The 13,594-nt window shown below is 38.8% G+C and overlaps 1 protein-coding gene across 4 annotated transcripts; it reads right to left on the bottom strand.

Annotated features, from left to right (window-relative positions):
- Positions 1 to 3,541: 3,541 nt before the first annotated feature.
- On the bottom strand, positions 3,542 to 11,460 carry pmela (premelanosome protein a). 4 transcript variants are annotated; one of them, XM_074631934.1, is made up of 13 exons: positions 11,324 to 11,460; positions 10,075 to 10,170; positions 9,827 to 9,973; positions 9,248 to 9,382; positions 7,891 to 8,052; positions 7,495 to 7,779; positions 7,106 to 7,396; positions 6,392 to 6,658; positions 6,143 to 6,292; positions 5,917 to 6,019; positions 5,503 to 5,708; positions 5,324 to 5,414; positions 3,542 to 4,107 (listed from the first exon to the last, which is right to left on the bottom strand). In XM_074631934.1, exons 1-13 carry the CDS (start codon positions 11,382 to 11,384, stop codon positions 3,960 to 3,962), a joined length of 2,142 nt encoding a protein of 713 aa, XP_074488035.1. In that variant the 5' UTR covers positions 11,385 to 11,460; the 3' UTR covers positions 3,542 to 3,959. The 4 variants fall into 4 exon arrangements, with proteins under 4 accessions (XP_074488035.1, XP_074488043.1, XP_074488017.1 ...); XM_074631942.1 differs by having other exon boundaries at positions 6,392 to 6,547; XM_074631916.1 differs by having other exon boundaries at positions 6,392 to 7,396.
- Between the last annotated feature and the right edge of the window lie 2,134 nt (positions 11,461 to 13,594).

The raw sequence follows: 13,594 nt of genomic DNA, 5'->3' as shown, positions 1-13,594 counted from the left end.
GAACATCCATATTGAACAAGTTTGCAAAACTGGATTACATTCAAAGACAATGTTTTTTTATTATTATTATTAATTTTCACGTCTAAAGTCAAATTTGCTTTTGACTATCTACGCATGTCAGGTATAGTAAAGGTTACGGAAAGATGGTGTCAGTTACTGCAAATAAACTATGGTTACGGTATGAATGCACTTGGGCTGCATATTCATTTAAGAATATAAACAGATTTCTACCGTGACGACTTGGAGTGCAAGTTGCCAATTGCAGCTTTTGCTATTCCAGAACAATAGAGTGTAAATATTTAATACTGTTTTGCATAAAAAATCCATCAACTAAAATTGAAAACTGCAGAGTTTTATATATAAAATCCAAACAGTCAAGACTGATAATGTTTCACTTGCAAGATGTATTTTATGCTTCAAATCAAATCTGAAAATCTTAAAATTGCGTTGCATTTTCTACCAGCTGAATTGAAAATGAATCACTATTTTAATTGTTTTAATAAAGGTGTTAAATCATGGCGAGAGAACCAACATTGTTCTCACACCTAATACCCCTGTAGAAACACCTCTATTTTGTATCTTGTGGAAGTGTTTTCTTTTCTTTTGCTATTTTAACTTTTTCTTTAAAAAAAAAAAAAAAGCCTCCTGTGGACCGGTGTCGTAAATTAGCGTTTCACTACAAACACTAAACAATGCACCTTGTCCTTGTGCATAAATGTATATGTTACAATTCTAATACTACTGTGTTGTCCATGTTAAATAAAGTAAACTAAACTAAACTAAATTAAACTAAATTGACACTTTTAGTTTAGGATGTTAAAATCAATACGTGTAAATACGTAAAAATATGCGATTAATCGCCGCAATTAATCATGGACAATCATGCGATTAATCATGATTAAATATTTTAATCCATTGACAGCCTTAGTTAATATACTATATATGCTGATTGTGTGCTGCAACAAGATTTATTGCTGTGGCAGGTTTCTGCAGTGTAGAGGACAGATGAAGGAAACTGTGTCCCTTTTAACATCAGTTGCCATGCAGGGAGTGGTGAGCAATAAAGAATCGTTCAAATTAATCAGAGCTGTGTAGCTGCTTGTGTGACTCCATCTCCAGGTTCACTGTCCAGAGAGGGCTCAGGACTTGTAAAAATCTGGCCTGCTCAGCTGGAAAAGAGAAACCAATTCCTGCAGGTTGGTGACAGTTCAGCCAGTTTGACTGGGACGAGTCATGAGGATGCTGTGACCTATTAAAAGCTGCAGGCCTGGTAAGATCCGGGAGAGCTGTCAGGTCCAAGATAGATATCATTATGTGAAAAAATGATGGCCTATTGGCTGCACTGCATGTCCGTAGCCAACGGAGATGGCTGAACAACACTTTGTACATGTGACCAAGAGACATGTTAACGGTGGAGCATGATTAACGGCCGAGTTTGTGTAATTACTGTAATGGAGCACTGCAGTGTTACGCAAGTCTGTTGGAAGGATATTCATTTGGAATATTTATGTATGTAAGTAAAGAGAGAGATGCATTAGTGAAACCACACCAATACAAGTTTCCTCCTGATATCCCAAATAGTTTTGTTGAGAAAGATGAACAATATGAATCTGTTTTATCTCATATATTATGGCCCACATATTCCCACTCCAATAATACAATAAACTAAATCGTAAATTCAGTAACAACAGACATTAAGACATAATGCAACAGCCTTCACTTTCTTCACACCTTTACGTCACGTTATTAAGAGCCATCTTTTCCTTTGCTTCCCTATCACTCCACATCTATGTTTACGCTGAGTAGGCCATGTCACATAGCTTCTTCCATTAAAGATTTTGCTGCATTGACGTCAGCCTTTTTCTCCTGCACTGCAGTGTGTCATATGATGTGCATGCTACGATCAGCAGCTCTTTGTCAACTCGATGCATGAAGGTAGCCTGCAACATATTAAATCACTTTAATTGAGCTGGGAGCGGCATGTGATGGTAGTAGTTTTGAATGCACTCAGCTGCAGTGTTCCTTTAACCACACAAACCACACGGCTCCACCTAAATGGAGACCAAATACATGTGAAACATGTCTATGACATGCATGTACATATTTTATTAAGTGGTTTGCGGCAGTCAAAATAAGGCGTCTTTTGTTGTTTTTCATTATGTATAGGACAGAATTGGTCTAGAATCTGATCTGTGACTGAATGTAAATTATATATTCTATTTTATTTATTTATGATTTTTTTAAATGTTAAGTCGTTGTAATCGATTAGCCCTGATGGGTGTTAAGAGGTAGATGATCTTCAGGGTTTATAATGTAGTTAAACCTGCATTCGTTGATTTTTTTGGCCACTTAAGGGCAACGCAACAATACGTCACCTTATAAAGTGAATATAGCAAATGTGTTAGCAACAGTTGCCTATTTACACATTGAGCAGATAGGGAGTAACATCAGCCATCTGATGAATCCAATAGTAACTCTTCTTTTAGTTCAGCTTTGGTCTCCACCAACGCCTGTGGGAAATATATGGTTCTTTATATCTGTGCAGGTAGTGTACAGTTGGTGTATCAGAGCTGTTTTGTTTGTTTCGTCTGAAAAACAACTCTAATGAGAGAGTTGAGAATGAAACAAAACAGTGAAGTAGCAGCAGTGGGATGATAATAAAATTCAGTGCATGGCCCTTTCTTATTACATATTTGATCCATTGTTAATTTAAAATAATTGATTAGAGCTTTAATAACAAAAAGAAGATTCATAAAATAATAAAATCCACACATCCATCCATTAACTGTAACCGCATATCCTTTTCAGATAATACAAAATACTATATATAATCTTTATTAACAGATTCTGCATTCACATCTAGAATCTGTAGGCAATGGGACAAGATTTTGGTACCGGAGGCGTTCTGGTTTCTGTTTGTAGTCCGAGTAGTATTGACCAATCACGTTCAAGCAGGCTTTGGTTGAATGCAGGTAAACAGTCCGTGTGAGGAGAAAAAGAGGCAGAACTCATTGGCCGAAAATGCAATCTGGGAACCCATCGGCTATCGTCTGACGAAGATTTAGCTTTTTATTGGTTTAAAATTAGCTTGTAAACTTGCTACTTGTGAAACAATCCAGGCATACGTCATCTCTCAACTCCAACTCCAGTCTCGCCTCTCAAGTTGCTAATCGGACTGTAAACAATGAGCACCGCAAGGTAAAGGAAGTCTTAGCCTGGTTATCCGCTGGCTACACCAGAACCCCAGAAATACAGCCCCTCGTCCCCAGAGGCTTATCTGTCATCAGGCCGATAGCCGATGTGTGTCAAGATTGATAAATATAGAAATCAAACGTTTTGTACCACTGACTCGATTAATCATTTTCTTATTGTTCCTGCCGTAGTGTTATCTTGACCGATTTGATAAATTTACTAAATGTTGCCGTACGTGATGATCAGATTGAAAATTACTGTCTTCGGCTCTTACACTGTTCAGGACATAAAACCCCATGAATATCACATGCAAATGAAAACAAAATAAATGGGGAAAGCAATCACAAGGTTGTGATAAAGTTCCACTTTATTCAATCACAACAACGTTCTGTGATGTGATTTAAATTACGTTGTAAAGAAATTTAACTGAAATGTGTTAACATTGATTTTTCCAATTGGTTTACGATAAGTAGGCCACAAATAGGAGAATAAGTTCTGGCTTCTATAAACTATCAGTGGCAATTAATACAAAATACTGTAGGTCAAAATAAATATCACTTTCCTCTACATTCTTATGACATTTCTTTATTCCACAGTCGACTTCTTTCTTCTACACATGTTGTACACCGGGTTGGTTCACTTAACTTGGTTCTGGTTTAACACATTGACCGGGAGTTACAATATCAATATAGTTAGAGTATTATGTGTATAAAGTCAACATTTTAACGGATGTTGTAGATGATAGGTGCATGAGCTGATGATGATATTCACACAATCCTCCCCTGAAGCAGTGGACGACTCTCTCCTGGTGACTGTCGGCTCAACAAGTTCCACAACAACAAAGGCACCGATGTTACCGCCGAGCTGCCATTACTGTCACCGTCTTCTCTTAGTGGCTGATACTGCTTGAACCGCCTGTTTAGAAACATGACACAGGTGAGACAGGTGAGGATGAGAATTCACTAATGACAACTGAATATGTGGTTTCCCACACTGAAACGTATGAGTTTATATGGCATGAAATAAAGACCGAAATGCCAAAAAAGACGGAAGATGGTTCCTTGAGATTTGGTACAGACATTCATGTTCCTCTCAGCTGTAATCACATTGCTGATTCCATCATCAGGACAAAATATGTGTCCAATACTTTGGTTTAAAACCTGCAAAAGTAATACTAGGTATAACTTTTTGTCATGTGCTTATTGTTAACATTATCTCAAAGCACTATTGCACAGACTCGGAAGAGGAAGCTGTCTGTTTGGGCGTTCCACAGGGATCGATCCCTGGACCTCTTACTCTTCTAATACTGTATACATAAATTATAAGTGGCTGATGATTCAGTTTTGCTGATCACTTTGAGATTTTTGGTTTCGACAAGTGAAATTCACACATTAAAATGGGGTCAAAATATGTCAGTTTCGATGGTGAGGATAAGAGTAACGGAAAAAGGTCTCACACAATAAAACCAACATAAACAATGTACCTTAATTACAGTATCTTTGTTTGCAACTTATGTTTCATTAAAGGAAACATGTAACATTTCAGGGGATATATGAATATAATATTCATAACTATGTTTTCATTAGTGGATAATCACCTGAAACTAAGAATTGTGTTTTTGTTAACTTAGAATGAGCCCTTCATATCTACATAGGGAGCGGGTCCTCTTAATGGAGTCCGCCATGTTTCTACAGTAGCCCAGAACGGACAAACCAAACACTAGCTCTAGAGAGAACCTTTCACATTTTTACATTACCTGAAGGCCACCATAGTTCTCGGACACAAATATGCAATAACGTGAGCCGTAGAGCGCAAAAACCGTGGCACCGCCAGCTGCCGTCTGACTTCTGTTGCTCCTAAAGTAGTGTTATTATGGTAAAGATGGCCTCTGAGCAAGAAGAACAGCATTACCACGGTTTTGCACTCGGCGGCTCACGTTACCGCAGTATTAAAAAAGGGAGGAGTGAGCAGAGAGGTACTTAGTTGGTTGCAATCTACAACCACACCACTAGATGCCGCCAAATCCTACACACTGCGTCTTTCAGAAAAACTAGGTGTTATAGTTTTTATTTTTCTGTCAATTTGGCGCCAAATTAAATTCATAAATTAAATTCATAAATTAGGTACTAACCTGTACATCAAACCAATACAACAGACGACACAGGCGAGAACCATAACCCCCAGGACTGTGGCTGCAGTTCCTGCTGGGGAACCACCGGAGGCTGAAATTGAAGCACATCATACAAATGAGAGAATAATCTATAGATCAGAGTACGTTAGTGGTTATTAATTCATTTTCCTTCTACCCACCTACTGTTACACTGACTCTAGCACTTGCAACAGCAAAACTGACATCATTGGTCAAGGAGACATTGATGCAAAATACTCCGGAGTCATTGAAGAACTGGCGAAGGATCATTTGACAGTCGGGAGAGGGTGTAGCTATACCACAGATGGTTTCCATCGGAGTGATACAGTCAGCATCCGAAATGACTGTGCAGACCTCACTGGGCAGACTGAAGGAAGATAGTAAAGATGCAGAGACATAGTTACAACGTCGTTACATAGGTGGATATTTTATTTTCATAAATGTGTCTCTTGTGCTAAACATATCACAATTTCTATGTAGGCTAACTAAAGGATCATTGTTGTATTATTCATAAAGACCATTAGTCCAAATCAATACACAGTCTCTATATTGAGATGATGAAAGTTACTGCTCACCTTCCCTGACAAGTAATGGTGACGTCCACAGCATTCTGATCCAACGCAGTCGTCAATGCTACAACGTTGGACATCTGTACAATCTCTACACTTTCAATACCCTCTGTAGGGTTGAAAGAGGTAAAAGAGAGATTTTAACACTATTAAATCAAACTGTTTCTTTTAAAGCAGAATATCATCTGTTGTAGTTTAAACTGCCACGGTTACAAAAACTGTATTGACTTACGGACGACATCTACAGCGGTGGCGACGGAGCCGTAACGGTAGACCATGCAGTCAGCAGTCAGCTCTGGTGCTTGTCTTTTAGCCAAAACGAGGGCAACCTGTGCTGGTTCTGCTTCCACCTCTGCTTGAACTTCACCTTCGGCTGCAACGGCTGGAAAAATGAGAGACATTTTGTCATAATTAAACTTTTGTTACAAGAGCCATCGTTTTACTTTGTGTGTACTTACTTTAGTTCACAGTAAACACTCACCTGCAGGAGCTGCAGTAGCTGCAACTTCATTCTCAGTTGCCTGTACTTCAGCCTCGGCATCATCAGCTGGTGCTGCCTCTTCTACAGCTGTGGTCTCAGTGGCAGCAGGGGCTACAACGTTATCAGCAGGGGCTTCTGTCTCAGCTTGGACAACCTCTGTGGCAGCATCAACAGCAGCAGCGACATCATCAACAGCAGCAGCAGCATCGACATCTGCAGCAGCAGTATCAGCAGCCACAAGGTCAGCTTCTTGCTCTACAGCTACTTCTGCAGCAGGAGCAACAGTGACAGCACCAACAACTTCAACTGCAGCTTCTTCTCCCTCTGCAACAGGTGCAACTGAAGCAGCAGCATCAATCACAGGCGCATTTTCTTCAGTTGCATCAGTAACCACTGCGGTTTCGTCAGCAGCAGCATCAGCATCTGCAGCCACAGCATCAGCATCTGTAGCATCTGCAGCAGCAGCATCAGCATCTGCAGCAGCAGCATCAGCATCTGTAGCATCAGCATCTGTAACATCAGCATCTGTAGCGTCAGCATCTGCAGCAGCAGCATCTGTAGCATCAGCATCAGCATCAGCATCAGCAGCAGCAGCATCTGTAGTAGCAGCAGCAGCAGCATCAGCATCTGCAGCAGCAGCATCTATAGCAGCAGCATCAGCATCTGCCGGCTCTTCAGCTGCAGGTGCAACAGGGGCAGCAGTGGCCACCTCACCTGCTGCTGCATCTGCATCCTGGGCAGCAACATCTGCTTCTGCAGCAGGGACAGCAGTGTCTGCGGGAACAACAGCTGCGTCGACTACTGCAGGCGCTACTGACGCAACCTCTACTGCCTCTGTGTCTGTATCAACGACTGCCTCTCCATCTTCAGCTTCAGCTGGCTGCACAGAAGCAGGAACGTCCAGAGCAATCGCATCTCCTCCCTCGGCTGGTGCTGCTGGGACAGCTGCAGGGGTGGAGGCCATCACAACTACTGCTGGAGCAACAGAGGCATCAATAGGAACAACTGAAAGAAAAGTTTAAAACAACTGAGCAAAACTTAGTTCAGATTTCTTATAGGAGAATGTCTAAAAGATAAAAAGGAATAATAGTTTAAAATCTCACCAGCAGTGGGGTTTTCACAGCCGTTGGGGATGCTCGCCATCAGGACCACCTGAGGTTTGAAGGACCCGACTGCGAGGTACGTGTGTGTGACGGTGAGCTCTCTGGAGATCAGAGTACCAGTGCTGTCACCGAAGTCCCAGCTGAAGCTGACGTCGGCGCTGTTGAGATACTGGCTGGGATCGTGGACCTTGACGCTGAAAGCAATAGCTCGGTTCTGGATGAAGTTCTGGTCGTCCTGATTTACGTCATTGACTTGGGCGAGTGATATGGCGAAGGGAACCTGGTCTGATGACGGAGTAAAAGATGTAGAGCTGTTATGACGAGGTTTGTTAAAGAAATAACAGTATAGGAGAATAATTTTCCTCAAGTTCGGTTAGAAATGGTTTGATAGGTCACCTGTGATGGTGAAGACCGTGGAGGCGTAGCCAAGAGGGATGAACTTGTCTTTGCCCCGGCAGTGATAGATGACAAGCTCCATGTTGTGGGATCCCAGGGGGACGTTGTCTGTACCGATAGTGAGGGAGGAGGACGGCCCATCTGCCACCTGCCAGTAACGCCCTTGAATAGAGCAACATTGTGATTATTTAGAGTGGTCTGGTAATCACAGCAAAATGAATTGAATTCACACATTTTGGAGACACTCCAGGTGTTACTTTCATCATATAGGACATGAGATGCTATTGTAATGGTAATAAAGTAAAAAAAAAAAAAAAAAAAAAAAAAAGGCCTGTCTTTAATTAAGACTGGGGTGTCTCCAAATTTGGTGAAATTTAGCACATGTTGGCTTCTTCTTAGCTGGTTGTGTGCTCTGCTATTGAATGACTGAACAATGTTAAATTCATGACTTATTTACTAAAACAGGTAAGCCTGACGATCTAAAATATAAAAAAAATACTGTACTAATTAAACTTCTTGCAGATAGTACACATTATTCAAAGAATAAGTTAAAGGTCTTATTGATAATATTTTTATGTCGAGGAATGTTTAAAAAAAAAATAAAAAATCCGCAGATCTTTTAGAAAGGTGCCGAATAAAAGAATGTCTTTTCCTGAAAAAAATATTAAGATTGCGAATTAATCATTTTAAAAATTTTGGCGGGTCAAAAATGTATGTTTTGTTTATCTCTGTGGAAGATATCTGACGTTTGGTTCCCACATCTAACAAGGCTTGTGAGCCAATAATATAACAACGCTTGTATCTCGTGGTATCTCTTGGTCGTTAGGTAGTGTAGAAAAAACGGATAAATGGCTGAGACTGACGGTAAGTGCCTGGCAACGACTTGTTGTGAAGTGAATGCAGTGGAACGAGAAAGGGAGAATGTGACATCTAGTGGCTGAATGTTGTCAAATTATATTAATAGCAACTTTAACAAAAATATTTTTTCTTGAGTTAACAGCAAAAATAAAAACCCGTATTTTCTAGCAAGTCTTCAGATAGCTTTCCAGATAAAGGTGATGACAAATATAAAATGTCAGAGATTAGCACAAACTTGTTTCCTAAAAAAGGCTTTGTTTGTTTGTGATGCGGCCTGGGGCAAATATTAAACTCTAACTTCACTGCCTGGAGGAGAAACTTCCCCTGTGCTCTTTTACAGCCCCTTTATGGTCTGTTCTTTGTCTTTGGAGATTTTACGTGTTAATGTAATGTAGTCATAGCTGCATTTGGGAGATTTGGATGTCCCACTGCAGCATTAATTACAGCTGAGGAGCAGAATATATGTTTTTAACAGATTAAATAAATTAAATATCTTTACCCCATGCCTTCCACACAAACACGTAGTGGGGTTTCTTGTTCTGGCTCCGGCTGAACGGTGTACCGTCGGGGAAAACTCCGGTCGACTGGGTGTCCTGGTCAGGATACACAGCCTGACCCTCCTGGTACTGTTGTCCTGGAAAAGAACACGGCCATAGATTATACATACATCAATAGCAATAACAGACATCTGACCATTTAAACTATATCAATATGAGGCAACACTGGTAAAATAAAGAGTAAATTGTCTTTTGTCCTATCATAATAAAACTTTATTGTCAGTGGTTTAACTGGTAATTCACAGAATAATTCTTTTTCATTATAATCTATATATTATTTAATGAAAAAATACTATTTTTACCAATTTCTTGACATGGAAAGTCTAAAAACAATCACATTTCTTTAGAAAACTTCATGTCTTTTCATGACATTAAGATCATTTTGTTGTCAAATCTGTAATAAAATGATCAGCTTTCCGCTTGTGGTTTTGAGCATGAATGAAAACAGCAAAAGTAATGACATCACAATAGGTTGCATTGTAACCTGTAGTACCTGCAGCCCTCAATCAGAGTTTTCTTACCATTGATGGTGCAGTTTTGCGCCCAGACCACCTGCCCATCAGAGAGCGTTGTCTGGTTTGGAGGGAAGTTTAGATTGATATTGAAGGTTGCTTTCGCTCCAGTCAGTGTGGGTGCATCGTTTTTCAGATCAAAAGTTACTTCACCACCTGGAAAAAAAAAGATTACACACAATTTAACATATTTAGATTAACTGGCAGACATATTTTAAAACATTTCTGTTTTGTGAAATAATGAAATGAGTCCTCACCAAACCAGCAGTTCCTGAATCTCACGTCTCCATCTTTCCACACCGGATACATCCGTTGGTTCCATGAGCGGTAACGTGTGAACTGACTTCTTGGCTCTGGAAGAAATATATCACAAACTCTTTCAGGGAAATACAGCTATTGATCTTGCAACTCATGTTATTCTCTCGAGCACTGCATCAACAACCAACACAATCGATAAGAAAATAGATTTTTAAAAAGCTTTGTTCCATAGCTGCAATAACTTTGTCAGTGTTGTTAATATGATGTTTATATATTGTTTGTGTCAGATTAATGCCATACTATTTATAGTATTATATATGGTATATTTAATAATACCATTAAGTGCCTCAGTAGAGTTAAAGTTGTGTAGTCTTTCTAAAAGAGGCACAATTTATGTGTAAGATAATCAAGCAGGTTGTGAACATAATGATAGAGATGGTTATATAAACGAGAGCAGGTCCATGTTTTCAGTGCTGAGGAGAGGTGAGGTGTGTCGGGGTTCTTGGCGGCGGGAGTCACACGACCTGCAATCCCCCTCAATCCCTTTCATGTGACTATCAGCTGAGCAGCAGCATCAGTAATCCCAGTGAGAGGAATGAGGGATACCAGACAACTGGCTCGCTGGGTTTCTTTTTTTTTTTTCTCAGCTTGTGATGTGTGAGTGTGTGGAAATGTTTTTACATGAAATACTCTCACAATAGCATGACAAATGATTTTGAAAGTGTACCATATAGCACACACCTTGGAACATATTTATATAGTCATGAATACAAATTGTCATAAGAAACAGTGTAAAATTGGCATGTAAAAGTTTGTACATCCTCCCTCTCTGCAACAGAGGGCGGAGTGTTTTAGCATGAAATAAGCGTGAAATGACATATTAGTCTATTTGCTGTTCAATTTGGAGTCCAAACAAAGAAACACAAACATAAGTGTGTAATTGGTGGGAAAGCAGAAATGTGTTGATTTGCATTAGTTACAGAAAATGATAATTAATCATTTTCCATGTTAAACTGTGTTGGTATAAAGTCACACACAGCATATCTATCTTAAATAGACTTTCAAACTTTGTTTTTCTTTAACAAAAGAGAAGATTGTGCTAATTTCACTTTATCCCTATGCTGTTTCTGTTGCTTTAGATATTTTGTAAGACTGTCAAATGAGTTAGAAAAGTTTATTATAGTTGCACTGTGGAAAAAACTTCCACAAAATATTTGAATTCTCTGATGGAAAAACAAATGTACTCACTTATGGCAGTGGCAAATGTAAAAGCCAAGACCAGCAGCCCCAGTACTCCAGCAGTTTTCATCCTGTACTTGTTCGTGTGTTTCCTCTCTCTGAGCCCTGATCCTCACCCTGCAGTCCTCAACCCCAAAACAAACCCCACAGAGACTTAGGAAACGTCCTCTCCCTCTCTTTAAGACGGCCTCGGACCTGAATTACCATAAAGTTTCTTCTCACCTCTGACATCATTGGGAGTCTCAAAAAGGCACCACCCCCTCATAAGAACCGACATGAGTATAGTGTTTGGATTGATATTGTTGTGTTTTACAAGAACTGAAGTGTTCTCTCACAGTTTTCGACATTATCATCTTTTTCAGTAAATCTTATATTCTCATCTGAGCTAAAATGTTTGTACTACATGTTTGTTTTTACCTGTGAACCTCATTTTAGCCAAATTTCAATTTCTGGTCATAAATTTATTGTCAACTATTTAAATTAATCGGCAACTATTTTGATAATCGATTAATCGATTTGATTCCAGCTTCTTAAATGTGAATATTTTCTGGTTTCTTTACACCTCTATGACAGTAAGCTGAATATCTTCCAATATAGATTCCAGGTTATTGTGTTAGATCAAAGTCTCCATTGTCACTCAGTGAATCATTCCTGATCTACTCAAACAACAGTAAAGACAAACAAGATATTTGAGTACGTCAAATTGGACTTTGGGAAACACTGATCAACATTTTTCACCATTTTCTGACATTTTATAGACCAAACAACTAATCGATTAATCGAGAAAATAATCAACAGATTAATGGACTCGACAGCTCAGGAACTTGTAACTTAATGCAAAAAAAAACTCCAAAAGACCACATAAATAATTCAAATGAACACGAAGTAGCAGACTTCCCTCAAGCAGGACAATATTTTCTGAGTACATAATTGGAAAATGAATGGATGCTTTCTGCACAGTGTGAATGAAAATGTTGTAAGAGCTGCGTGCTTCAGGATGGAGAGAGCTGGTGAGAAACTGTGTGCAGAGCTCGAGTCATGCCTGTGTCTGACGTGTGACCTTAGAGCTATGTGTGCACAGGCGTCACAAGAGGAGTATGTGGGTGGCAAATCAATAGCATCCTTTTATTTCCTCGGCCATTCCTCCGCATCCTGCTGTCCACCTCGGGCTGCTGCAGCTCAAGAATCTGTGCTCGCAGCGACGCAGCAGACTCACAGCAGACACAACCATGCTCAGTTTATGAGACACAATCCAAAGTTTAATTCAGACGAAGAGAAAACAGGAATGAGCTGGTTGATTCTGGAAGTGATTAAAACACTAAACGTACATTTTCACATTCACATTCATGAATATAAATGCTTTGTATCAATCTCTTGCTTGTTTATACTACAAATATTTAGCCAAATGAAGCATTTTCAAGTAACAAAAGGTAAATGGCATCACTAAATCCTGAAACAAGATATCATTGACACATCACAGTTTAATTATTTATGTTATTCTGATTGCCTGCATGGTTCATGTTGTAAAAGCTGGAAAATAGAAAAGCAACATTTGTAATGTAATGAAGAAAAAAAATCAGCAATCCACCTTTCAACTCCTCTAAAATAAACCAGAGTGAAGAGCTGTATATTTGTCAGAAAAGGACATGTTTATTCTTCATTACGGCAGCATAATATGAAAGTTGCTACAAAAGAGGCTGGCTTTAGTATTGTTGGTCAGGAAGTTCACTGTAATACTATATTTATAAGTTAATATCCAGATTTCCATTAACATCTACCTCTGTAAATTTGACCTTTGTACCTTTGTAAATGTTTAAATTATAATTTAAGTTAACTAGTTCTATTATTAAAATTTCATTGTACCTGAGTATAATAACAATAAAGATCATTCTGATTTTTCTTCAGTCATTTTAAAAATCTGGATTATAAAAATTACTGAAGAAAAATAACATATTTTTCTTGAAGTATATAAGAAACATAAATTTATAAAAGGTGAGGAAAATATTTTTTTTAAAAGTGGATGGGCTCATAATAGCTTTTAACATTTAATCACCTTTTATTTATTTATTTGTTTATTTTTTTTGTTTGTTTTGCACAAATTAAGAATACACAAACATAACAAAAAAATAATAATAATTAACAGTGCAGGAAGAGACAAAGAACCCACTGGGCTTATTTGAAGCCTCCACTTAAATGGTGTTAAAATTTCCCAATGTTATAGAGAACACAAGATTAATATACAGAAATAGTATGACTGTAGTGAAATAGTGTAGACAAACA

The sequence above is a fragment of the Sebastes fasciatus genome, chromosome 1 (genome assembly GCF_043250625.1).
Source record: "Sebastes fasciatus isolate fSebFas1 chromosome 1, fSebFas1.pri, whole genome shotgun sequence".
Taxonomy (NCBI): domain Eukaryota; kingdom Metazoa; phylum Chordata; class Actinopteri; order Perciformes; family Sebastidae; genus Sebastes; species Sebastes fasciatus.
This window is presented reverse-complemented; position numbering and strand designations above follow the sequence as displayed.